This window comes from Neopsephotus bourkii, unplaced genomic scaffold (assembly GCF_033783945.1).
Source record: "Neopsephotus bourkii isolate Nb327-2 ecotype Australia unplaced genomic scaffold, CSIRO-AGI_Nbou_v1 NB_357, whole genome shotgun sequence".
Classification (NCBI taxonomy): Eukaryota; Metazoa; Chordata; class Aves; order Psittaciformes; family Psittacidae; genus Neopsephotus; species Neopsephotus bourkii.
Genome location: NW_026900863.1, coordinates 1017523 through 1044118, shown reverse-complemented (window position 1 = coordinate 1044118; position 26596 = coordinate 1017523). Strand labels below are relative to the sequence as shown.

At 39.4% G+C, this 26596-nt stretch overlaps 2 protein-coding genes across 2 annotated transcripts in view; one reads left to right on the top strand and one right to left on the bottom strand.

The window, feature by feature from the left end:
• The first annotated feature begins 11875 nt into the window (after positions 1-11875).
• On the top strand, positions 11876-14680 carry CUNH5orf58 (chromosome unknown C5orf58 homolog). Its single transcript, XM_061348417.1, has 5 exons — positions 11876-12013; positions 12466-12548; positions 13362-13455; positions 13883-13989; positions 14340-14680. The coding sequence occupies exons 1-4, from the start codon at positions 11986-11988 to the stop codon at positions 13987-13989; spliced, it is 312 nt and encodes a 103-aa protein (XP_061204401.1). The 5' UTR covers positions 11876-11985; the 3' UTR covers positions 14340-14680.
• Positions 14681-15750: 1070 nt separating this feature from the next.
• Positions 15751-26596, bottom strand: part of LCP2 (lymphocyte cytosolic protein 2) — a 30531-nt gene continuing 19685 nt past the window's right edge. The window contains exons 9-21 of the mRNA XM_061348418.1: positions 26053-26122; positions 25771-25854; positions 24973-24998; positions 24869-24888; positions 24658-24762; positions 23718-23748; positions 23103-23115; positions 21933-22053; positions 20359-20408; positions 19384-19487; positions 18515-18592; positions 17153-17308; positions 15751-16547 (exon numbers count right to left, since the gene is read on the bottom strand). Coding sequence (XP_061204402.1) covers positions 16425-16547; positions 17153-17308; positions 18515-18592; positions 19384-19487; positions 20359-20408; positions 21933-22053; positions 23103-23115; positions 23718-23748; positions 24658-24762; positions 24869-24888; positions 24973-24998; positions 25771-25854; positions 26053-26122 — 981 coding nt within the window. The 3' untranslated portion in view covers positions 15751-16424. The remainder of the gene's footprint in view (positions 16548-17152; positions 17309-18514; positions 18593-19383; positions 19488-20358; positions 20409-21932; positions 22054-23102; positions 23116-23717; positions 23749-24657; positions 24763-24868; positions 24889-24972; positions 24999-25770; positions 25855-26052; positions 26123-26596) is intronic.

Here is a 26596-nt window from a genome sequence, read left to right as displayed (position 1 = left end):
CCCACAACTTTCCAAGTCAAAAGATTTTGTGGCTTATTGGACCATTTCCTAATTCAACCACTGGCTTTTCTGGCCTCTCACCTGTGCCAGAACAAGACAGATTTGTTAACAGTACAGCGGGGCTTGGGTCACTCTTAAAAGCATTAGTTCATGGGGCTGAAGATGATGTTAATAATCTCACTGCTGTGTGGTATTTGCTTGGCTGTTACATCCTCTGCCCCTGCTCAGTGCTCTCTCTCTCTTCTCCCTGGGACTCAGAAATGGACGGAAGTTAACAGAGCAAGATTTCCATTCAGTCACGTTCATTCACTATCTGTAGTCTTTATGGGATTCTGTTTAGAAAATGAAAATGCAAACACACCCCCTGGAATATGTAGTCTTGCTTCCTGAAGAGAGGAAAGTTGCTGGGTGGGAAATGAATGTCACTGACAGTGAAGAACTGTCACAGCGCATGAAGAAAATGAATGTCACAACCTTGATCTCTCAGGTTTGTGAAGAAAAAATCTGGTCTAATTGGGGCACAATTCAAGACCTTAACGAAAAAAAAAAAAAGATTTGACAAATCATGACCAAAAAAAGAAGTGAAAACCTTTATTTACCTGTGATACTTTAAAGGTGGCCTTAAGGATGCCTTTTGAAATTCAGCTTCATAGGTGTTGGTTCACTTTTATGAATATTTTGTATTTGAGTCTGTTCTTTTTAACAGAATTAAGAGGATAAAACAATTCTTGATCAGCTGCTCTGCTTACCTGAGAAGAGGGGTGGCTGATCCTTTTACAGCATTTGTAACTTGATGTAATGATTTTCATTCTATTGTGATGTTTTAAAAACAAACCTGCTATTAGTAAATGCGCTTTTGGTTTATGTACTGCTATATATGTGTCCCATTATACATAACCTGCTTACCAGTAGCCGGCTGTGGGCAAAGGTAGCACAGAGATATCCTCAAAGTGTATTCTGGGAAAGCTTAGCATATGCAGGATGCAGAGCATGCAGAATGGAGAACATTGCAGAATACACTCGAGAAAGAATTGCTTGGGAAACCTAGAACGAGCCTGGGCACAAAACTGGTAAAATGCCTAAAAAGGCATGATGGTACTGTCAGGGAGCTAGAAAATCTAACCTGAGGCACAGTCACCTCCAGAGTTCTGTAACAAAACCTGCAGATTCACTACAACCGTGAACAAGGAGCCTGAGCAGCAGTGAACAATTTATTCTACAGTTGGCCTTTTTTTTATATATAATCTTCATTGCAACTTTAAATTCACAAGAAAATATCTTTTTGCAATACTAATTAGGATGAAAATTACAGGAGGGGTTACATGAATAAAATATTGAGATAAGTTTGCAGAAAAGTAAATATTTAAACAGGTAAAGAAGATTTTAATTCCATAGTTACTTATTTATTTAGAGTTTGCTCTTCTAAAGATCAGCAACAAAACCCCTGCAGTATTATGCATAAATCAGCAATTCGTGTCAGAGTATTCCTATCAGTTCTGATTTACTTAATTTCAGTATACCTCGTTTATCTTTATACAGAAATTCATAGTGATTTTTATGTCCCAGAGGTGCCAAAAGAGACATTAAGCAATATTAGGCATAAAAATAATCGTGCTTTATTGTCATTCCTTCTGTGGACTGTGCAGAGGAGTCATGTGAGTGGATTAGGAACCTGGTGTAATACCTGTCAAGTAATGTTATGTGTGAACATCTATGAACTCTCAAAAGTTAAATTATTTTATATTAACTTCCTTAAGTGCTTGGGGAATAAAGGAACAAAAATAACCTAATGTCAAATTGGCTTATAAAGATCCGCTTCCAGATGGCCATTTTTATTTTCTAGGTGCATAAAGAGCCTAATTCCATGTTTTATAAACAAGTTTCTGGCTGAACCTGTAGTTCTCTGCTGCAAGGACCTTTCTACATCTTCAGGGAGAGCCAAGCAGAAAAGGGGGGAGTTTTGCAATTTAAGTCTTTGGCATCATAGGAGAGTGCATGGGTCTGCAAATGTTTTAGGGTACACAACTCCAGTGGCACTCCCACTATATGTGGCATGCTCCCTGCAAGCCTGGATGACTACCCCTATTCAAGCATGTAGCTGGGAGACGTTGCTCTTACTGTTGATGGTTGTAAACTGAGTAAGCTAATTTCGGGAAGCAAGTGTTGTCTGAATGTAATATACATACAGCAAACAGAGCACCTGTTTATGTAAACATTAAATGACCCTTCCAGAAGGTAAAACTGGGATGTCAGAGGAGAAAGCCTTACAGTGTAATTTTATGAAGGTTCAGGAAATTGACTTTGGTCTGGAGTAGGATATTCTGATTGCAAGCATTCATAATAGGCAGTTCTGCAGAGGATGCAGGCATTGTGGATTTTAGCGTATCTGTGATGAGGGTGGAAGGTACTGTGTATAGGTATAAATTAGTTCTGGATTTATTAAAACCCAGAAAGAGCTGTTACTGGTCCTTTTATCAGTGTCAGCCTGTAGAGTGACACCAGCTGGAAATATTATTTGTGAGTCTTCTGGAGTGACCCCACAGATGCCATAGTTACAGAAAGCAGAGAGGCAGTTGGTATGGATAACTTGCCACAACTTATATCTCTTGGTGATTGGAATCTGTTTCTTACCCTTCTGATACACAGGTTCACCATGGGCACAGAAAGGCACTGAAAGGATGCCTGGATTCATAGGAAAAGTATATTGTCACCTGTTAATAACTCTTGATAGTCTTATTTCACATTCCATTTTGTTAAATTTATGTATGGTGGTATTTCCTGTTCAAACAATTTGGAGATGTTAGAACTGACTTCCTTTATTTAGAACTAAAGCCTGCACCTGTAATACTGGTGGAAACTGGAAGCAACAACCATTTCTTTGTGTGTGTCTGTAGTGTCCATCAATCTGGTAACTAAATTAACACGGATCCTTTTATGATCTCTCTAGCTTCCAAACTTCTTGAGAAATGAGCACAATAAAAAAAGGATTGTGAAACATTGCTGTGGTTAAACATCAGTGCTAATATATCAGAAAGCACAGAAATGGGTACTATGTGTAATTATAGACATTTTGCTGCTTCTAACTGTGCCTGATTTGTCATAAAATAATTTCTTTGTGGTTTCAAAGAAATCCAGTAACGTGGTAAGAGTCTTCACCATTTAGAATTTACAGGAGAAATTATCAACTCAGACTGGTTCCTGAAGCACAACTTGAGACTGTTTCCTCTCGTTCTTTCCGCTTGTTACTTGAGAGAAGAAACCAAGCCCGCCTCACTACAACCTCCTGTCAGGGAGTTGTAGAGAACGATCAGGTGCCCCCAAGCTTTCGCTTCTCCAGACTGAACCTCCCAGTTCCCTCAGCCGTTCCCCATCCCCCTTGGGCTGCAGGCCCTGCACCAGCTCTGTTGCCTTTCTCTAGCCCTGCTCCAGTCTCTCTTGTAGTGAAGGACCCAGAACTGAACACAGGATTCGAGGTGTGGCTTCACCAGTGCCCAGTACAAGGGTATGATCACTGCCCTGGCCCTGCTGACAACCAACACTAGTGCTGATAAAGGCCAGGATGCTGTTGTCTTCTTGGTCACCTGGGCACTTGCTGGCTCATGTTCAGCAGCTGTGAGTCAGCACCCTCAGATCCTTTTCCACTGGCAGTTGTTCACTTTGCATTTTGATTTATGTAGGAACCTGAAGAGAAACCTTAACTTTGACATGTAGAAGCATTTGTTAAACACTGTGTGCCTATTAAGCTCATCAGTGGAGTCTGAAATACCAGGAGGATAATATTATCGTAAGTTAATTGGCCTGTGAGCAAGACAAACTTCTGAGATGTTAATGAGTCCATTTATCCTTTGCAGGGAGTTGAAGCTTGATTAGACTTTTAAAGATTTCTTTTGTGTCTTATTTCAACTGTTTTTCATGTTGACATCCTTATAAAGCTAAACAATAATATGACATACTTCATTGTTCCTGATCCCTCCAGCAGACAGTTTTCCATCTTTGCTCCCATCTAGACCTGCTAGGCCTTGTACATTATGTGTGAAGTTCATTCAATTGGCATCTGCAGCTCAGTAACATTAATCAAGCAGCAGCACAGTCTCTCTCTTGCTTGATGATCCCAGATGCTAAAGCAGGAGAGAGACAGAGGCCATTGTGGTTATTTCTTTTCCACTCTCCCTGCTCTGCTAAATGGTGTACTCCCCCAGTACGGCCCCCATGGCATGGGATTCAGCTCACATGCTTTCAGATAGTGAGTCAGAAAACTGTTGAGAGCTGTACCTGCTGAATTCTACAGGTATGTTACATCTACTTCTCAACTTGTCACATATCCAGTTCCTCCTTCTCTCACCAAAAGTATTTTTAACATAAATATTGACTTTCATTTATGTTAACGAGTTGTATTTTGTGCTCTGTTTTGTATATTTGTTTTCAAACTAACACTCGCGTTTGCACCTGACCTAACGCATTTAACACAATGTGGCCACTGTCACACTGTGAGAAATCCAAGCCAGGACATGCAAATGTGGGAAATGAGGTGTTGGTCTTTGGTGCCAAGTATAGTTGCCACAAAATGATCACAGCTAATAACTTGTTAACTTATGACATAGCTATTTCAGAGCTATTTCATGTTCGTATTTGAAAGACTGTTAAACTCCAGCTGAAGTAACTGATTTCAGGCATTCTTTCTTCTGATAAAAGAATCTGACTAAAATGCCAATATTTCAGTTTACTTGTTTCAGAAGATAAGGCAATTTTGTCCATGTCTGCATGTTCAATATGGCAGCTCATCCAGGTAGACACATGATGATTTTTGAGCAAGCACAGACACAGCCAAGAGATGTAGATAAGAGGTTTTCCACAAGAAAAAGGCAAAAGCCAGAGTCAAAGACTACCAACTTAGTGTTTGTTAGTTAGCCGTCCTCTAAACTGGATTCTGTTTCCTGAGTTCAATAAAGAAAACAACCTGGATGACAGATTTTGGGGGGTTTTACACTGTAAATACACATAGAGAACAGCAAAGCACATTTGTGTGTGATATGAGACCTGGAAGAGTTGTTTGTGGGAAGGTAGCTTCACTAAGGGTCTCTCAAATGCCACACTAGTCAACAGAAAGGAAAAGGTTTCCTTTTGTATTACTTGAATAAGCCTGAATTTCCTGCTGAGGATGGCTCGGTGAGGGATAATCACTGTGACAGTACAGAGGAAGCCTTGTGTGAAGAGCTTTTGTGAGTCTTCCTTCCTTCCTCTTGCTACATCCCCTCCCCTATGATTACAATATCACTGAGTGGGCAGCTAATACAATATGCTATTACAGCAGTGGCATTAATTATCTAACACCTATTAAAAACTTGTCATTTCCACATTTGGACTAAATTCCCAATCTTTTCAGCCAAGAAGATTGTTGCTTGCAGTTTACTTTTGCCTAATGCATTCTAGTCATGGGAAGGAGGGCCTCTGGTGGCTTCTCTATTGTTGCTCTCTAGTTCTACCATTCCCATTTTCAGGGGTGGCAATACTTCCTGAGAGTGCATTAAGTGGATTTTGTGAAGCAGTTGTAGTTATACAGCACAAACATCACTGGAAAAATAAAGCCTTTTGTTGTGTTTTTCTAATTCTAGACAACCAACTTATGAACAGCCTTAGCTACAGGGAAATGCCCTAGTCCAGCAGCTGAGACTGGATGAGTCGTAGAGTCATGGAACGGCTTGGGTCTGAAGGAACCTTAAGGATCATCTAGTTCCAGTTGTTTCAGGATCTTTTGTTGTGCCTCCGACTAGTTATTTAAATGAGTTAAAAAAAATGAAGTCTCTGATAAAGCAACGAAAGTAATCAAGCCTTAAATTTCAAAACAATAACAGAATTTCTCTGAGCACACTGGTATCTTTTTGTTCTCATTTCTATACCTCTAAAGCTCATAGGGTATTTCATGTAGTAATGTATGCAAGTTGGCAAATGAAAAATAATGTAGATAATTACACTAGAAACAGCTAATAGAAGCTGTAACGTCTACATTGTGTCTCTAACCATTATATTTTATAGTATTAAATGAATTTAAGTGAAGATGGGATAATTTGTAGTGTAGCAAATGGTAAACCTGACTTACTGATATTAGCATACTCCCTTATTTCTCTCTGCAGTATTTCAGGCAATATGCTGTTACTGCTGTGAAAATCTAGGAAGATAAAACAGCAGATAAAAATCTGTAAAAACTGAGCTATTAAGCAGCAGATTAAAAAAAGCTGTAAAAACGGAGCTGTTAAGCAGTGCCATCTCAATCAAAAGGGCTCAGTGTTTTCCCACAGGCAACCTGGAATCAGTGGTTTCTTACGATCTGAAGACACTTTCACAATTCCTTGCTTTATAAATTTACTTTCTCCTTGTGGATGAGAAAAATCTTGCTGAATGGCATTTGGTATGTGAAATGTGGAGAGAAGTATATGTGAGTGTATGTGAGAACTAGAAGCAGCTACAGTTGTACAGCTCTGGACAGCTGTTTGCTAACAGTAAAGGTTCCCAGCTGCTGTGCAGTCTTGTGTCATGTCAGTGTTTTTTATTATGAATGGGGAAAATATATGAAAGCATCAGAAATCATTTTTATTGCAAAATTTAAAAAATGGGAGGAATTTCTGAATGCTTCTTGAAAGTCTTTCACCCAACTCCTGGCTGTATCTGAATTCACTTTAAAAAGCCTTGCCAGGTGAGTTGTACTTCCAAATTCCCCAGGCTCAGACTTCATGTCAAGCAGGCCTTCTGTTTTCATGAGTGCTTCTCCCTTTCCATGATATAAGGACCATGAAGAAAGCCAAAATACTTTTACATCTCCTAAAGTTTCATTAATCATACCTTCTAATTGCCCAAACTATCCCATCAGAAAATAATGGATATTTAATGTTTATCTGTTAAAAAATTCACCACCTAATCACAATTCTTTACTAAAAAACTGAACAGCAGAAATGTTCTCGATGAAGGACCTGCCAGAAATATGCCTTTGTTTTTACACAAAGGCTATTCATACCAACTAAGTAGTTTCCACAGATTATTCCATCTGTGTTAGCAGTATACATGCATTTCTCTTCAGTCATTGAATATTCATATCTTTAGCATCCTATGTAATTAACTTAAATACTACATTTAAGAACTCCTTAAAATCTATTGTTTAAAATCTGTTACCATGTAAAAGAACTTTCCATATCACTAAGTGAGACCTTCCAGGGTATAAGTTTATGTTGTCTGTTGTTTGAAAATAGTTTTCAGGAATATATTTCAGAGCAGTGGGAAGTACCTTGTTGGTCTAATGTTAGAATTGAAAATGTCCATGCAGACAAAGCGAAGACATGAACATCTGAGATGTTAAATGATGTGCTGTGAGCTTGAAAAACATAGCAATGACCGGAAAAATACATTCTGGTCAAGGAGCACAAGGAAACAGAGCTCTGTACAGTGGTGCCACTGTGGGTTTTCCTAGCTCTTTGCTCAGTGAAGGGAAGGCATTATGGTAAATGCTTAGGCAGGCATCATCATGTGTTGCTTTCTATAATCCATGTTGTTCAGGGTCTCCTTAAATTAGTATCTAAAAAAAATTAGTATCTAAAGTAGAATGCAATGATACATGCCTCTAAGTCTGATAATACACAAACAGCAAGCAGCAAACTGATGTGGACAAGCACTATATGGAGTGTAGGGCTTTGCATGGTCTGAACAGTTGTCTGATTTTGTTACATGTATGCAGTTAATGCAATCAGTTTCTTAGCAAAAAACAGACTTTGGTAGGTGGCTGCTGTGGGTGGGTTTCAGTCTGTAGGTGGAACACCTCCAGTTTTAACGTTTTTTTTAATCAAGTTTATTAACGCATTCTCAGGAAAGTGTTTAATGTGTTATATAACTTTTTGAAGTTTTCTGGCTGAAAACTCTCTAAGCAAAGGAGTTTCACAACCCAGTATTGTACATCACAAGTATGTGTTTTAGCTTGGTGTTTACTCCTCCTTGTTCACAAGCAGGTATTAAGGCCAGTCAGTTCACTTAGCAGTCTTTCCTACCTGTCACTGTTTGCCTCAACTTTTCAAGGCAAAGTCTGGCTTGTGCTTTACTGCTTTGCACTGTGATCTGGTCAGGCTTTTCTGGGGCCTTCAGCATTTACCAGTTTTCATCATGCTTGTGCTCTAAAGCTCATGACAGACATTGTTTCATCAGAAATAACTGTCGTATTTTGAGGTTTGATGATTTTGTATGTGAGTCGGTTGGGTTTCTATTTGACTTCCCTTGTAATCTGGATTGGTATTTTTCATACTTAGGCAGTGGTAAAAAAGCAGTTCCTCTTTTGTTAGATATTTTTGGGTGAAAGTTTAGTAAAATTCATTGAAACTTCAAACTCTCTTATTAGATCCACTAGGAACTGCTATGAAAACTAACTTTCAAACAGGAAATAGCTGTATTTTCAGAAAAATTTCCTTATATCTCAAATCCGATGTATTGCAGTGCTTGTAGATAGCATATCCTTGATAGATTCTAAAAAACAAGGCATTCACTAAAATGTTGTCTTTAAAGTGAATAGATTTTCTCTACTTCCCATTAGAAAAATTGCTTTGAAATATTGTTGTAACCGTGAGCTACAACATGAGATCATTCTCTCTCAAACAGTTGTGAATTAAATTGTTTTATTTTTGCCTGAAGTTACATTCAAAGTAATTTTACTACGGAGGTGTGGAAGGCAGTTTGTAAAGGGATCTGCATTGGTTTAGTTACCTGCGGTGCTGGCTGATTCACATCATTATCCTAAATTCATGACCTGAAATGTATCTGTAGTGCTCCTGATCATTTCTCTTAGAGATCTAGTTTGGTAGTAATTCTGTCTTTATCTGGGATTCACAAAGGTGGCTGAGCAGCTTCACCTTCCATAACTGAGTGTGTTCTCAGGAAGTATTGAGGGAGCCGGTTGTTCCTTGTGTTAGCATAGCTCAGCTAGGTCAGGCCCTGAGGAAAAAGAGTTAAATCCACTTCACCTGCATATATCTTTGCACAGAAACCTGTAGGTTTCTCTCAGGCAGAGGTGAAACTGCAGCTCCTAAACTGATGCTGATAGGAAATTGTTAGCAACACTTACGCACCTCACGCAGAAGAGAAACTTAGTAATTTAGATTATTAATTTCAGGGTTTTGGTTTGAAATATTACCTTATCAAGAAATCCAGGAATTATTTTAGTTCCAAGTAATTTTGATTGTAGAAATTAGATCTCTCTTACTCTCTTTTTTTCTTCTTAAAGGAAAATGCCTTGTACAATCATCTTCCTGCACTGTTGGTGATCTTGCTGGTTAATACCTCAGATTATTGAAGAGTATTTTTAGACAGGCCTTGCCTTTATGACCTGCTCTACTTGGTTTGCAGATTCATCTGGCAACTCAGTTCTTTGCAGATATTTTGAATATCGTTTTTCTTGTGGTTTTGATACTCTACTATTCCTTCCACAGCTAGCTCACAAACAAATTTAAGTACAGTGTGAAAGATTATTTCTAGGATGTGGGGAAAAAACAAATGTGGAAAGTAAACTTAAAGAAAAGATTTGAACAGAGGTGGAAGTGCCTTCTATACCCTAAGGAACTGTCCCATACCCAATAATTCTCTTCATCTGGGGACAGAAGTCTTTTTCCCCTTCCCTAACACCACCCCAGGATACTAAACCTGTTTCTCCCAGCAGTCCTCCAGTAAAGCGGGTGCCTGTTGGTCTTCACCGCAGCTCCCTCCACTAGCCCCATTCCTGACAGCCAGTAAAGCATTCTCCTTTACAGGTTGGTGAGGAAAATAACTTCTGCTTAGACTGTCACAAAGGTTTTCCAGAAGTTGCTAGGCTACTGTTTGACTTTTTTTATATACATATATTTTATATATTCTTTCTGGTATAGGAGATATATAAACCCACCTTGGTTTACATTTGCTTTGTACACACTCTACTCTGGCACTCTGCCAGCAAAACCACCAGATTCTTGCAAACCCTGGGGGACTTTTCCCTAGAGGCACACAGAAAGGGCACAGCTACCTTATTTGCACTAGGGTCCTTGCAAGACCTGACAAACTGAAAGACTAGATGTACTACAGGAATTAGTGCACGTGTCAAGTGTTTCCTGCCCTGCATTTCTCACCTGCAGAAAGCCCCACAGTCTAAGCAGCCTATCATACTTTCTCTTTGAATCACAGTTTAATCTAACAGAAAAAGCTATTCTGAGGTGCAGTTTAGCTTCACTCACAGTCACAAAATGCTTCATTTTAAGGAAGTTTTTTGAAAGCACAACCCTGTAAACAAACAGTGGAGAAAGGAGTAAGTAAATGGGAGGCAGCTGACTTCTCCATCTGTTGTCCTCTACTGCACATCCAAGTACTTCCATGCTCCTCTGAGGTACTGGTAGCCCTTCTCCACCCATGCCAAATGGCAAGTTCAAAATACAGATGAATGCTGAGCAGCAGGAAAGGTGGTGGCAGTGATTTAAAGTGCTAAGAGCTGTTACCTTCCCTTGTTCTGTGTCCCTAGCTTTAAGTTCTACAGGGCACAGACTGTGGAAGAAATGGCCATTTCCCAACATCAGCTCATTATTTAGCAGGTTTTGTTGGTTTTGACTCAAGTCAGATATGTGCATCTAAGGGCAGTGTTTATTGTGGCAGTTGAAATTGATAAATCCTCATAGCTGTGTGCCTTTCTTGTCTTCATTGAATTTAGGTTCTTTATTTGATCTTTACTTATTATAAATTACTTGTATTCCTTCTGAATTTAAATCGATGACAAGAAGGAACTGACTGCTTGGAAATCAGTTGCGGCAACATGCAATAAGATCAGGGAGGGCCTCAAAGGACAAGGGGAAATCACCATTTGCTACCCACTGTTGACAGCTCAGTCCTCTCTTCCCCGTTTCTTCTTCAGCTCTCACAGCATTTGTGGTTACCTTTTTCCTCCCACTCCTAAAATCACAACTCCTACCGGGCTCTTGCAACCTACTGACATTTCATGTGCTGGAGAAGGGGAGCATTGTTTTTCCTTCCTGCACAGGGACATGCCCATCCTCCTGCCCAGGCTGCTGCCAGCCACAGGCCAGGGCACCACTGGTGGGTGCCTCGCTGGGCTGAACTGGAGTGACCAACCCATCCTGTTGCCAGCCAGGAGGAAGATGTGGTGCAGCCAGGTTGTGGTAGCAGCAGACTTCTTTCCTCTGTTGGAAAGGGCTGTGCTGCTGCCGCCTGCCCGCAAACCCCACCAGGAGCTCTGAGGTAAGGCAGGCTGTGGCTTCTGCAGGGACAGCCCTGCTTGTCCTCATAGCACCAGAGGAGGAAGAGGAGCAAAATCACTGAGGTATCTGGTGTTGTGTGAGGTTTGCTGGTAGTAACTGGACTGGGCCATCTCTGCAGGCTATTTCTGGAGTCTGTGAGGCCTCACTCCTGCGTGTGGTGGTAGGGTTGGTGCTGATGGTTCTGACTCTGGTTAAGTGTACCTGCCCATGAAACACCCCCAAGAACAGGGGAGTGCTGTCACCATGGCCTGGTCAATCTGTGAGGTAGCTAACTGTCATGGCGCTACTTCAGTCCTCAGCCTCCTTGTGAGGCACCCCTTCTGTAGTGCTGCTGGGTCAGGACAGCCTCTGGTAACAGGAAGACTTCAAGCCTTGTGGGGCTCCCTTATGGCTTCGTGATGGCTCATATGGCAATCAGAGCTGGTGCCCTCCTGGGGAAGGGCTTCACCCTGTGATCCCATTGCCAGCCCCACAGAGGGGTTTCTCTCACTGCAGGCCATTTGTGGATGGTAGTAAAAAGGGCACACTTTTTCTGCGTTTTTGGCTAAGAACAGGGTCTCTTCATTTCATTGCACCCTTTCTGAACAAGCACAGTACCAGGGTGAAATAACCCCTTGTTTTTTTCCTTCTCTTTTCAGTGCTGAAACAGTTTCCCAGTGATGTTCTACAGTTAAGCTTGCCTGAGGGTGTCCTGTTGTGCAGGGATTGAAGAGCAAAGAGAATGGGGGAAGAAAGAGCCCAGGGATCTGGTAGTAAATCTCATCTGTTATTGACCAGCAAACATCTAACACTTGACTTATTTTGTGTGGGCTTTAGGTTCTCCTTCCATAAATTGAGGGAAGAAACCAATTGCAATGGTTTTTATAGATTTTTTTTTTATTTTTTGATTAAAAATATAGAGTTTTGTGTAAGGAATTCATCAGTATTATAAATATGCTTATTTACTATTAGTAATTCCATATTTAACTCCTAAAAGATTTTGGGGATGCTGTTTCTGAAAGAAAGTAAAATAAATATATCCCAAGAATTTAGTATTTTCTCAAGAGGAATTAAAACTAATCAACCTTTTAAACTCTACTTTCAAATGACACTAATGATGTCAAAGTCTAATCATTGTATTTATTGAATGTTATTATATATTTGATATGAGCTCTACCTATATTTTATATATTACTCTGTAATGATTTGTTGTTCCTTCTAGGATCTTTGGCCCTGACTGCTGACCTCAATGCAAAGCCACTGTCTGAAGGGAAGAGAGACTTGGACAATGAATCGATGTTAAACGTATGTTTGGTTTCTTGGTTCTCAGCATGCCAAGGTGTTCTGTACATTATTAATGAACCACCCAGAGGTTTTCTACATTTTATTCTCAGCATTTCTGAATGACAAACAGAAAGCTTATAAGTAGGTGAGGAAATATGGTATGTGCAATTTTCTGTAATGGTTTTCCTAAGAAGAAAAAATAATCCTACAAAGGAGTGTAGCATAAATTTACAAGTTCAAATAGTACTTAATGTCAAACAGCTTGTAGTCTTGTTTCTAGATTTTGATTGCTTTTTTAAATTAAGTGTTAAAGGGAGGGAATATGACCTCCAAAATAAGCAAGAAGATGTTGATTATAAAATAATTGCCTATACAGACCCAGAGATATATGGCAGGAATTAGCATATCATTAATATTCAGTGCCAACAGTGACATTTATTTTACTCCTGTTAATGTCACGATAGCTCCATCTTGTGGTTGACTGAATATTACCTGACGATTCATTGTCATTTAGATTCTATGGGAAAAGTACAGTCGAAAACAAACACGACAAACTCCTGGTGAGGAGAGGAAATTTTAGCTGTGATTAATTTAGTTGCAGTTGTTTATAGAGAAAGAAACAGCAAACAGAAATAAAGCCTGAGTGTTTAGTCCTTGCCTTCAGTAGTTGCTATTTTTGCCCCAAGTCAATAAACATTAAAGGTGGGAAGTTTTACTTAAAATACTATTTTAGAAAATGAAAGAAAAAATTTCACACAGCTTCTGATTAGCTGAATTACTGAGTTTGTGAAGCATATGTGCGCTGCCGTTATGTTTTGTTTCTATTTCATACAGGTGTTCAAAACCACTGCTGCTTGTCAACAGTTCACCCTTGAAGCTGCAATTAAAAACGTTGACAAGATGTCCAGTGAGCTGAAAAAAATGACTGGTAATTCTGAGTTCCTTGTCCACTTAACACAGGTTACAGAGTGTGCAGCTGTGAATGGCTTGGGTTTCTGTGTCGTGCAGCTGGTTTGTATTCTAATGAAACAAAGCAGTTGCTCGTCTGGTTTGAAAAAATGAAACAGTAGTTGCATAGAAGTGGAATCATATTGGCTAACCATGGCAAAAACCTGGTATGCAGTCAAAGTCATTCCTTTGTGGGAACAATAATCCTTTTCTGGTAGAAGTATTAGCAGTATGCTAACACCAAACGTTATTTCACCATCCCGAAGTAAAGAAAACAAGGCAACCCTTTGGATGTTTTAAAGCATTGATAGATGAACACTTCAGAAAGTGCTGTATATAACCCGCCATTCCATTAGCATCTACCATTCAATAAACATGATAGTGATATGCTGCCCTTTGTCTTCCAGTGGAAAGCCAGCTACTGCTTTGTGACCTTATTCTGAATTTTAACCATCCTGCGAAGGCCAAAGATTTAAGAGAAGCTGAAGAAAAACAGTGGAGTTTGACAGATTAAGTAATAGCATCCATTCTCATTCAGCATCTTCTATTCATACTGCTTCAGTTTGAACTGTAAAATGATAGCAGGCTTTCCTGCAGTTAGGCTATTCTTATTTTAAACTGAAAATGTGGAGTGGAAAAATGCCATAAGTAGGTTATTGATCTTGAGATGGTTTTTTTTCAACCCACATTTAGCCCACTAGGGCTAGGAAAATGGATAGAATTAACTAGAGAGAGTTAACAGAGTCGGGGATCTGGACCTGAATGTTTTCATATGTAGTTGTTGCCTTTTAAACAAAGATGTACTGGAACAGTAACAAAAGATTTTCAGTCACTTCAAGTGAAGTCATTGCTCTCTTTTCTCAGTTGTGCTCTGGAAAACAGGATAAGGAACAGTCCGTAGAGGAGGACCTGCAAGTTGTCATTTCATCTTCCTTCCTCATTCTGAAAGTGCTGCTGAGGAAGGGGGCAAAGAGCAGACTAGTTCTGGTAAACCAAAAGTACTTTCATTCTGGAAAAGTCTGCAGTGACTTTCTGGTTTAGAGGTCTGAATACTCTGAAATCTCAGCCCAAAATCTGAATAGCCAGTATTTTCATGTAGTTCATTGTACTAAATTGTCAATCTTACTTTACTTGTGGACGTGTTTGAATGTTGAGGTGTGTTTTGTATTCATATACAAATATATTTCTCTGAATAATCATTTCAAGATTCACTCTGCTGAAAAAAAATGAGCAGTGTTATATTTCTTGTGCTGGTTTGCATTATATTTCTCTTTCACTAAGGGGCTGATCTCTAACAGTTGTATGGGAGGTGGTTTGGGGCTGTCAGATTTGCAAGGCAGTGCAGTGAAATACAGTTGCAACCTCTGGCTTGCAAAGTCAGTGGTAATCTGGGGGATGTTGTTCTTAATTTTAGCATGGTTTTTAGAACACACATCAGACCTGACTCTTCTTTCACAAGATGAGGAGTGAGTCTTTTTAAGATGTTGAGCTAGAAACAGGGATTTGTCAGCTGAAGCACTTTTGAAATCTTATTTTTCGTCTTTTGTTTTTTTGACTCATGGTTGCATGGAAATGAAATTCACTGACTTTGAATTCCAGTTCCTAGCTAAATATATTAGAAAGGAAGATAACATTTACAAAACATGTATATTTAAAGTAAAACTGTTGATAAAATCTGATTGTTTCACCTGAGAAGCTATACAGATTACATGGAAGATGTTTTTCTGCCTTGAATTTTGGTTCAGATGCTTCAAGTCGTATATCCACAAAGGACTCTTAAAGGAGAAGTGTGACAAAGTCTAACGTAACTATCAAACCAAGGTCTTGTCAGAAAATAAAGCTTAGTAGAAACCTGGGGTTGGATAAATCCCACTTAACAAGGAATGGGAAAATCCCTTGACATGGTGTGCTTCAGTGGTCTCAGCTGTGACTGCTGGTTTAGAACTGAGGATGTTACCGGTTTTCTTGAAAACATACAGTCAAACCAGAAAGCAGTTGTGTAAGAGGAACCGAGTTCAGGCTGACCATGTGCGCCTGCTTTCTAAGAGATGGGGGGTGTTCTGCTCATGAAGAATCACGTGATGAGAATCTTGTTGATGTGGTTCCTATGAAAAACGAGTTGCTTAATTTAGAGTCAGAAAGACACAGCTAAAGAGAGGTCTATGTTCAGGGGAAATGCTTGTTCCTGGCTGAGGTTAGAGGCTCCTAGAGGTACATAATTCCAGCTTGCAGGCTAAGACATGCCATCAGTGAATCACCAGTGGTATGGCAAAGAGAACATGAAAGCTGCAGATATTTTATTTTCCTCAAAAAATTTGAACAAAGACAATTTCATAGCTGAATAACACAGACACAGACCTTGACAGGAACTGCATATCCAGTGTTAAGGGATTCTTGGTGTCTCTAAAACCCATGTGTCCTTAGGATCCCGGTCAGAGGCCCACTCTTTTCACAGAAGTGGCCATAGTTAGATTTACAGGGAAGCGGATTGTCGGAAAAAAACAGGGCCTTTATTGTCTTTTGTCTGCTCCTCAACTTTGACAAGGTTTGGGTCTACTCTGTATCACTCTACATAACACAACTGCTGCTGCTCTTCCAGTCTGAAAAATAGCTTTTCCATTTTCCTCCTATGAAAGCAGGGGCTTGTGTTGGTGTTTATTTCTGGGTGCTCTAACTAGGCGTGGAAGTCATTGCAAGAAGACACACACAAAGGTACAATTTTCTCATGCACTCTATGATTAGTGGGCTGTAATAAACACATAGTAAGAAAGTCAGATTCAGAGTGCTGCATTTAAGGCATAATTTAAAAAATAACATTGTCCTTTTTGCTTAAAATCAAAAGGATTTTTAATGACTTCATGGTTTTTGTTTGCTGTAAAAGGCAACATCCTGATGTTTACAGACTTCAGAACGCTTCAGTATTATATGTAATCGTCCTTAAGGTCTCATCTAAATATGTCCTGCAGCATATTTTAACATGCACTGGTTTCTTGAACCTCTGTCTTTCCCATCAATCAGAAGGAGAGGCGTTCTTTGGAAGTAATCTATGATATCTGCTACAGAAGAAAAATCCTGTGGGATGGAAAACAATGAGAAGGATATGGCACAAATGTCAAAATGATTCATAATTAGTAAAACCAAGGGGGCTTTTTTAAACTCTAAATATTTAGCAGTTTTATAGGGTCTAGTAAATACTATCAGATCATGCTTGCCATGGTGAGCACACCTGGAAGTTCAAAAAGATGACTGATAAATTCAGAGAGCTATGACTCAACCAGAACTGTGGTACACGTGCTGCCCAGTCTGTCTGGTGCCAGGAAACCCAACCTGTGTGCTGAATGGAATAAACCAGCTGTCTGGGTCCAAAGCAGTAAGGTTGGCAGATACGGATTTGCTCTCAGCTGTTTACTTCCCTTATGTGGTATCCTAGTGGTAAGCAAACATTCCTAACCAACTATGTGGATTTCTAATAGCTGCATTTTAAAGCTATCCCTTCATTCCCTGAAGGGAATCTGATTTCACTTCCAGCAGTAATACGTTCTATCAGGAATAACTCTAAGACACTATGCAGAATTCCACTGGAGTAAAACAGCTGCCAGGCTAAGTGGCCTGACACTTAAGAATGAGACAGGAGATACTTTGAGATGAAGGGAAATAGTATGAAAAACACGTAGTACCTCTTTTCCTTTTAAGCCAGTTCCTAACAAATATAAGTGGTTTTGCTCCTGGTAACGAATCTGGATGTTGTATACTTTATCTCTGTACAACACCATCAGGACATAAGGGTGAGTAACGGTTTTTCTTGAGCTGTCTCTTACCAAGAATGTTCCATCCTGAAAGATGAAAAAATGAAGGATGACAAAACTCCATCACTTCTAGGTTTGAGCAGCATAACAACCTGAGCTAGAGCACTTATTATAGAATCACAGAATCCCAGACTGGTTTGTGTTGGAAACGACTGTAAAACTCATCTTGTTCCAACTCCCTACCATGGGCAAGGACACTTTCCACTAGACCAGGTTGCTCCAAGCCCCTGTGTCCAACCTGGCCTCATGTTTTCAAATGTTTTTTCTGTCTGAAATATCTTTCCTCCTAGTAAGAGAAGCTGCACTATTAAAGAGTTTAGACAATTTCTCTAATGTTTTATCTTTCAGTTTGCTATTTAAAACTTTCCTGTATGATACAAATGCAAATGGTTTAGAGAAGGGAAGAACGCTGTCCTGTGACAAAGAGATTACATTGAAGGAGGAAGTAAAATATCAGAAGCCAAACCTCACATCACTTGAACTGGAAGAGAAGTTTGTTTCCAGTAAGTGCCACTCAAGGATCCTGTGTGATCTATTTACAGACAGCCTGAAGTACGGATAGTGTCTGTGTCATTTTAGTAATGACATTGTCCAGACACCTCCCTCTGCTTTTCTTCATTTCAGATCTTTTTTAAAAGTCTTCCATTGAAACACCCTTTCTTAAAGGTACTGAATGTGATCTGGACCTTGGTACAAGTCATGGAAATGTTGTTTGTGTCATCTTCATTGTATGTGCTGTAAAGCCTCATAGAGTAAACAGATTTCCCACAGTGACGGGGTTCAGTTTGCTTCACCTCCACATGCACAGTTAAGCCTGGGTTTTATGTTTGTGTCTCTACTTCATTTAGCTGGTAAATGTGGCCTAGAAGAGGGTGGGATTTATCTCATCTAACTCAAGCTATCTAAAACTTGAGGGTAGCAACAAATTCCTCATTGGTGACAGGGAGTTATTTCCAGAGTACAAGTCACTGCTGCTAAGAGAGGTGAGGTGAAACTGCTTTGTGGAAACATGCCATTTATTGTCTTGGACTCTGGAAACCAACAGCCTTCATGTCTGGTTTAGACTAGAAACGTAACTTCTGTGTATGTAAAGACACTCAAGAAGCATCCGCCACTCCAAGTCTTTATATTGACACTATAATCTTAGCCTGTTTTTTACCTTCACTCTCCCCATATGACTGCAAGGACATCTAGAAAAGGGATGGTGGGAAGCACCAAGGATTTAAAGAGTACCTTGTTTATCTTCCGAAGAGCTGCTTCTGCTTGTGGCCGGCTAACATAGGCAACATACCATTCATTGTGTAGTGAGTCCTGGGGGGTGTAAGAGGGGAGAAAGTTGTGAAATTCATTAGCTTGTGATGTTAACAACATACAAATAGTAAAGAGAAATCGGATTATGAGGGACATTTGGGTTCATATGCAGAGTGTATGAGGGAGTGATCTTCAGGGATCATACCAATATGGCGAGTGACACTACATGATTTTACTATGATCTGAACATGTTACAGACCTAGTTAAAATATGTCTGCAAGTAAGCTGGGAAAACAGAAACTTCCAAATATTCTCAGTACAAGATAGAATTCAAAATGACATTTTCTCTTCTGTCTGCCTGGGCCATGGTGGTGGCTTTTCTAATTATTGCATTTTTCCTTTTTTCACTATCATCTGAGGCAACCTGCAGCCTTCCTGCAAACATGCCATGTATGGCTGCCCAGCAGTGTTATCATCAGGAGTAATTTACTCTAAACTTGTCATGTTTAAAGAAATGTGAAACAAAAATGCACTTAAAGGGTATGAATTGTTTACACACCTAGGTTTTGTGGAAGGAAAACCCAAGGGGTGGTGGTAGTTGAGAGCAATTGTGCAAAACAAGTAATCCAGCAAACAAGTATTTTTCTTACTTTGTTCTACTGGGGTTTTCCTATTGTCTTTCTTGAGGAAGACAAAATAAGGCACTAAAGTCAGCACAGGAAACTGAAAGCACGTTCTGACATCCTGATACTGACTACTTTCTAGAAAAACAACTTTGAAAAACCCTTTTCTCTTGAAATCACAACATTTGCTGTTCAGCAATGATGGTTAATACTTGTGATGTCTTGTACCTCATCTTCCTCCGTGTTAGTTTGGTGGGCAGTCTGTCTGCTAGGAATTGGCAGAGGAGGTCTTACGTCAGCTGCACCTCTTGAAGGGGATCTGCTGTAGCTTCCTTCAAAGAGAATAGGAGGAAAAATGTTAAAATTGGGAAAATAATTTAATCTATGTGTTGAGTGCATACAGGGAGTACAATTTGGATTTTGTGAGTCATGAAGAATTTCTGTCGCTCTGATACTGACATTCTGAATTGATTTGAAATCAGATTTAGGCTGCTGCTTAAGACCCATCTTCTTTACATAAATTTATCCTTGGTGCACAGGGACATTAATGAACTGCAGTTCAGTTAAAAGCAGGTGAACTTGAAACAGGTTACAGCTTTTGAGCTTCTGTAACACAGTTATTCAGTTGAGAACAGCTCTGGCTTCTTAGACAGTTAAATGTAACGTGTCTCTTTGCATTCCTTGCAGCCTTAGCATGGAGAAGGTACAAAATGTCACTATAAGACATTGGCAGCTGTTAACCATATGTGGGAAATTATTTGCAAAGCAATCACTTTCTAAGCTTCCTTTATATTTCACTTGTTATTACAAGCTAAACATGCAGCATACTTCACATGGAAAGGGTTTACTCCCTTTTTGGAGAGTATTAGTATACCACAGTGACTTGCAGGTAATGTTGCTCAGCTCTCAGTATATATAAAATACATATTTATATTATATATATCAGTATATATTAAAAAGATGCTTATGTGAGGTTTTGACAGTGGTTTCGCTAAGCATTAAGCCCTAACTTCACTGGAAAAAAACATCTTTGATTCAGGCTGAGTTACACAAGCTGCCTTTCAGGAACTTGATGGTAGTTTTCTGTTCACAGTTCAACCAGAAACATCCTTAGAGAAAAGCCATTATACTGACTCTACTGAAGCCACCTTTCAACCCTCAGTCATTTTTCATACAAAAAAGGCAGGAATGGAGGATACAAACCTAGATGTAAGCGTGGTGGTAGTGAGCCAGTTGAAGAGCGGTTTCTAGCACTGTTTAAAAGGAAAACAAAGGAGTCAGTGTAACTGCAACACTGCTGTACATTTCTATGCTCCGAGGAGCCTGTTTTACAGAACATGAGATCCTCTTGAGACCTATGCAGGATGAGGGTAGCCTGCTCTCTCCTCTTTCCTTTTTTAAATGTAAGTAGATCCACTATTATGTCTCCGCTATTGGAGACACTTCAAAGCCATTGGGACATGGTGCTGAGCAGCTGTAGGTGACCCTGCTTGAGCAGGGAGTTTGGACCAGGTGATGTCCAGAGATTCCTGGCCTCCTCAACCACACTGTGATTCTCTGAGGTGACAGTGGCCCTGAGTTCATACCCGCAGTGCCGTAACACCTCCATGTGCCTATGAGCTCCCTCCTGTATTCATTTTTATTCTTTTTTGTTAGAAAACCTACAGTTTCCTCTTATGGCCTGATCACTCCATTGGGAACAAGCTGCCTGAACTCTTTTCCTTTATAGTTCATATTTCTCTCCTGCTTAAATGAACAGCACAAGAAGCTCTGGGATAAATATGTTAATTGTTTGCAGAACAAAACCACGCTATCATGACTTGATTCATGGGAAAGAATCAGCCAAGTGGGGCCTCTGCTATAGCAAAATTTGGCAATGCTGTTTGAATGTAAGCAGAAGTGTTCATCATAGGAATAGTTCCTATTTGCATATGACCTTGCCTTTGCTACTGCAATATTTGTTCTACTGGGGTGTCAGCAGCTCCAGAGGATGATGGTAAATGGGAGGAATTCATCAAAGAGCCATTAAAAAAAATACAGAGCTTAGAAAATGTACTTGAGACTTAGACTCAAGGAGTCCACTGTAACTCATCAAAGCTTGGTCTGTTGCACACTGCATCAGAAATCAAAATTTAATTAAGGGCTCTTCCATCTAGCAAATGAAGACATAGCAATCTAATACTTAGAAGCTGAAGCTACAAAGAAATCACAATTGAAGCAAGGGTCACAATTTTAATGGGAATTTTAATGGTTAGAGTATATTCCACAGTCAATTCTAGACAGCAAAGGTGGTGGGGGTTTAGTTCTGAAGCAATTATTAGTCACAGCTGTAGCACTTAGGCTTCTAGAGCAGAGTCCTCTTAGAGAAGGACCTCTGCCCTACATCCTGCACAGATTTTTATGATGACTATCCTTCCTAAAAGGTCTTGTCATTCTTAGGGATCCTGGAGGCAATGGTAGAGAACAGAAGCATTGGACGATGTAGGCCCTAAAATACTGCCTTGACAAAAACCTGAGAGACTGGTTTTATTTTGTTGCCATATGTCCACTATCTGCTTCACTGGATACAGAGCTTCAGTTATATGAAGGATTCTCCTTGATAGTAAGAACAACACAAATTATCATGTAGTGGAGGCAAGGGTATGGCCTGAAAAATAATGGACTACTTCAAGTAGTTGCCTTTTGTTCACCTGAGAACCCTGTAGCCACCTACATACTATTATTTGCTAAATTGCACAGAGATTCACAGGAATGACACAATAATGGGTGAAACAAACCTTTCTGCACCAGGCAGAGTGCTGGAGCTTGGCTTAGGTGGAGGCTTGACAGATTTGGATGGGAATGTATTGGAGCTGTATGGGGGCAAAGATATCTGTGGCACTGGTCTTTGGGGTGCCGCTGTGGAGAGAAAGAGAAGGAAATGTCAAACTTGTGAGACATTCTTAAAGGAGGTAAAATGAAGAACTGGTGTCACATTGTTTAACTAGATGAGCATAATGGAGGAAACTGTTCTATAAAATGTTTTTGATATGTTAGTTACAGATTGTAAGCTCAGATGGTCAAATGAGAACTTAAATATTACAATTACAAATAAACTAGAATGGGTTGAGCAACACTTACATTTACATGTTCTACCTTCAGTTTTGGACAAGCCAAAGTTCAGATAACTGCCACAGAGCTGAAGATGGTACATAACTGTGTGTTCTCTGTTATGTTGTTTCTAAAGAGTGCACTTGAGGTTACCTTCTTGAACTTCATTCCTTTGTGAAATTTCTCCCATATAATCATAAAGAACAGCATAAAATAAAACGTTTTCTTCTGCAGTGTCCTCAGAAATCAACTACTGGTAAGAGGGGAGTAGATTAATCACTCTCTGCACAGCTCAAACAGCCCTCTTCTTCATTGAGGCTTAGAGGCAGTGATAATTTATAGACTTGGCCAAATGTTCTGCCTCTGTTAGGGCATCACTTTACAAACTTCATTTTAGGAACCAGGATTCTGAAGTAATTTATAAATACCAATATTGCATGAATCAAGTTCTACTTCTGTCCATTAGAGTAAAAATCATTACACAGAAGACAGGCAGGGTCTGACGGGATGTTTGGTTGCAGGCTGGGAGGATACCAGGTCTACATGCCCAGCTGCCTGATGTTTGATGCTGTGTGCAGACCACAGATCTCTAAAATGAAATGTATTTCAAACTAAGGAGCCCTGCTGTCCTGTAGGTGGCTTACTATGAAGGGTCTATTAGCTATTGATTTCCTGTGTTTTGCAGCCTTAATATATACATCTGTAGGAGGTGTCTTATAAGCGCTCTACAACCTGTCAAGATACCACCTGCCATTTTGAAATGGCTTTAAAGAAACAACTTTGCAATCACTTTTTTCTTTTTAGAACTAAGACCAAGAAAGACTTAAAGTTTGAAAAATCACAGTAGAGATACTCACTGTTGTCTTCTTCCTGGGGAGCCAAAAGAAAAGAAACATTAGCAACATATTATAGCACAGGTCTTAAGAATATTTTACAAAACAAAAACCTGGAAGTTGGTGAATTTTGAATATGCAAGGACTCCAATTCTATACTGTCACTTTCATCTAAACTGCTGAGGTTTCTACCTTCATCCAACACCAAATCATTTTTCAAGCTCTATTATTACAAATGAGGTGTGAGGTAGATGGATCTTGACCTAAACTAGTAAGAAATTCTCAGCAGATGTAAACTTTCCCCATTCCATCAAGAAGTGCAGGCTATAAGTTATCTGAAAGTGAATTCCTTAGGTCAACTTAAGCTGGAAAAGAACCCCCAAACGCCCAAACCTAGTGTAAGCAAAGCCACTTCTCCCATGACAGAAAAAAATCTGGTCTTATTATGTATCCAAGATAAATTACTCTGGGAATAAACTGAGCTTGACATAGAAGAACTGTTCAAAAAGGAACCAAGAGTATTTTTTATAACTGATAAAAGAAATGAGTTTACCTTTTCCAGAATTACTCATTTATACAGCTACTTCATTTTACTGTACTCCCTATACCTTTCAACATTTGCTTTGAGACTATACTTACTTGAGGGGTTTTGTGTGGTGGCCAACATTGCCTGAAATGAAAGAGAGAAAACAAAACATGAATCATAGGTGGAATGTTACTCATGTACTTTGTGTGCATTAGGCTGTATTTTCAACTAAGATATGAATTTGTAGCAAGTATACAGACCTAATGAATGCAGAAACATTGTTTCCCCTCATAAAAATATCTGAGATTCTAATTTCCACCTATAAGATGTCACACTAGTCCTTAGCCCATCTTGACTCTATCAGCAAGGAAAACGTCTGATGAATTGATCATGATATTAGAATTTAAAACAAGTTTCTACAATTACAGAGCATTAGACTGCAAGTCTTAAACTTCTTTCTAGTCCTTAGCAACACTGCTGGAGCACACGCTAAGCCTTCCAGTTATCCTTTCTCTGATAAATTATCCTGGCTGATTAGCAGATCTCAATAACTTTCTTTTCGTGTTTTAAGATCAGTCACACTATTGAGCCCACAAGTTATCTAGAAAAGGCTAGAGAATTATCTAGTTCTGCTGGTTGCTGCTGAGAAGGAACTTTGCAGGTGAGTAAAATCCATGGTAGGAAAGTAAAGCTTTCTTTTTCTAACATCCTAAAAACAATAGCCAGAGAACTCATGAAGGAATGTTCCCCAGAGCAAGAACCTAATCCGGTCAAGTTTTAATCACCTTTCTGTTTCAGTTTTAGTAGAAACCACGGATCACACATTTCTTTGTGCAACTTGGCTGTTTCAGATGTGGCTGGGGAAATCTCCTTCTGCATTCACACTCTTCTGTCACTTAGAGCATAGCCCTTGCATGTTCATAGGGCAAAACTGATAACCACAGGCACTGCTGTTATGCAAAGACAGTAAGTTCTACCATCCTGTATTGCTTATCTGTGATTTTATTGAATTGAATTTATCCTTTATTAAATTTCAGTTAAATGAGCACTTACTTTACAGGGGTTGGCTTCCTTAGAGGAGATGGATTGCCTCTTTCATATCTGTCACTGGGTGGGACAGAAGGTTTTGGCATCATTGCTAGCTGTTCACCCAGGGATCTGAAGCAAGAGCAAGATGATGAAATAAATGCAAAAAGCTGCTTACTAAGGAATAATTGGGTAATACTTGCAACGAGAGTCTCATCACCAGAGGCAAAACTCTTACCTTAGCTGTAAAGCCAGAGGCTGTAAAGCAACAAGGAATAGTTAAGAGAATGTGTATCAAAATAGGTAAAAAATATCAATAAGCTTCAAACAAAAAGACTTTACCTTTTCAGGAGTGCTGGGCTTCCTCCCTGAAAATAGTGAAAGCTTACACTCAGAAAAAATGAAAGGTAAGATCATTAAAATTTCAATGAAACAAACAGGGTTTGAACATCATTGAATGTGAATTTTGCAGATTGAAGCATTCGGCCTCCTGAGGTGTAAGCCAGACAGATTTTTTGGCTTTGCAAGGAATGGCAAAATTACGGTATCTCTTTTTATACATTTCAAAGTGGCATGGTTTACAATCTTATTTTCTATGGTTCAACTTTGAATTGCTGGATACTTTTATGCCATTTTATAACAAATGGAAGTGTTTGATAAATAAAAATCATAGAGTATTCTGTTTAGAATCTCTGTAAAATGTGGGTTTCAGGTCTGAAACAAATACATTTGTTTTCCTATTTTTTTTCAGTTCTCAGATTTCTTTTAAGTCTGGGTGCCAAATTACATAGAGTGATGTGTGCAGTTTCCTTAGTTATGTATGCAAAAGTTATTTTCTTTTAATCTACTAAATATTTCCTTGTTCATTCACTTAAGTAATTGCCTCAAACCTTTATTGCACAGGGATCTCCTAATGTCTTTCTGTTCGAATAGTCCTGAGCAAGGCTTGCAACTTCCTAGATACAATTTCTCTTGCTTTTTAAGAAATGTTCATATTGTTTATTCAGAAACAGATCACCTTGAGTGTGATTGGATTACAGTACCTTTGGTTGAGCCTTGTTCATTTGCATGCATGATATTCAAACTGGTAATTTTGAATAATTAAAAACCCCAGTGATATTAACACAAGCAAATACTCACCTGGTCCAAGGCTTTCTCTCTCAAATGGCAGAGCAAGGCGATCCAGTGAGGGCTTTGTGCTTCTGTCTATAGAAGGAGCTGGGGCTAAACGCAACAGTTGTGTAAGATAATTTTCTCCTATAGGTCAGTATGGCTTCATTTTGCATAGCCATGAGCTGGTGTTACTTCTTAGAATAACAACTCAGGCTACATACAGTAGAAGAGAGGGGGCTGAGAAGCAGAAATGAAGCACTATATAGCATGTGGGGAAAGCTTTATAAGGAGAAAAACAGCTGTACTTACGTTTCAAAGGCTTGATATTTCTGTCTCTACTTAAGTCATTGTTGCTTGGTGGAGGAGGAAAAGCTGGCAGCTAAAACAAATGTTTTACATATTGTTAAAGTGTGTCTTCACCTACCTACTTCAGTTTTAGTAAATTAACCCACCACATCACATCTGCCAATCTTGGTCTCTGGTATAGCACAAGGAATAGGCCTCTGCTCATTGCAGGAAGGATGGGAGCCATTAGCACTCCTGAAGAATGACCTATATACACAGGGTTTTGTTACAGGCAGAATTGTCTTAATTTGTTTTGTCTCACAAGGAATACTCTAGAGAGATGGTATCTTTGGCGAGGGCACAAGTAAACAAAATAGCAAAGGAAAAAATGGGAGCTTCAACAATGCTGTTGTGCCTTTTCTCCCTTCAATGCAATTAGTGCTAGTTTTAAAGTTAGGGGATGTAAATTTGAAGTTGGGAAATATATATGAAGTCTGTGTTACTGACTGCTGCAGGGTCAGACAGCACTGTGCTGTCAACAGCTGTGAAAGATGTTGGCATCTAAACA

Bases quoted from the DNA above. Each gene is read 5' to 3' on its own strand.
- CUNH5orf58 (XM_061348417.1), top strand. From the start codon at position 11,986: ATGGGGGAAGAAAGAGCCCAGGGATCTG. The intron at 12,014-12,465 runs GTAGTAAATCTC...TGTTCCTTCTAG, and splicing joins AGAAAGAGCCCAGGGATCTG to GATCTTTGGCCCTGACTGCT. The intron at 13,456-13,882 runs GTAATTCTGAGT...TTTGTCTTCCAG, and splicing joins TGAGCTGAAAAAAATGACTG to TGGAAAGCCAGCTACTGCTT.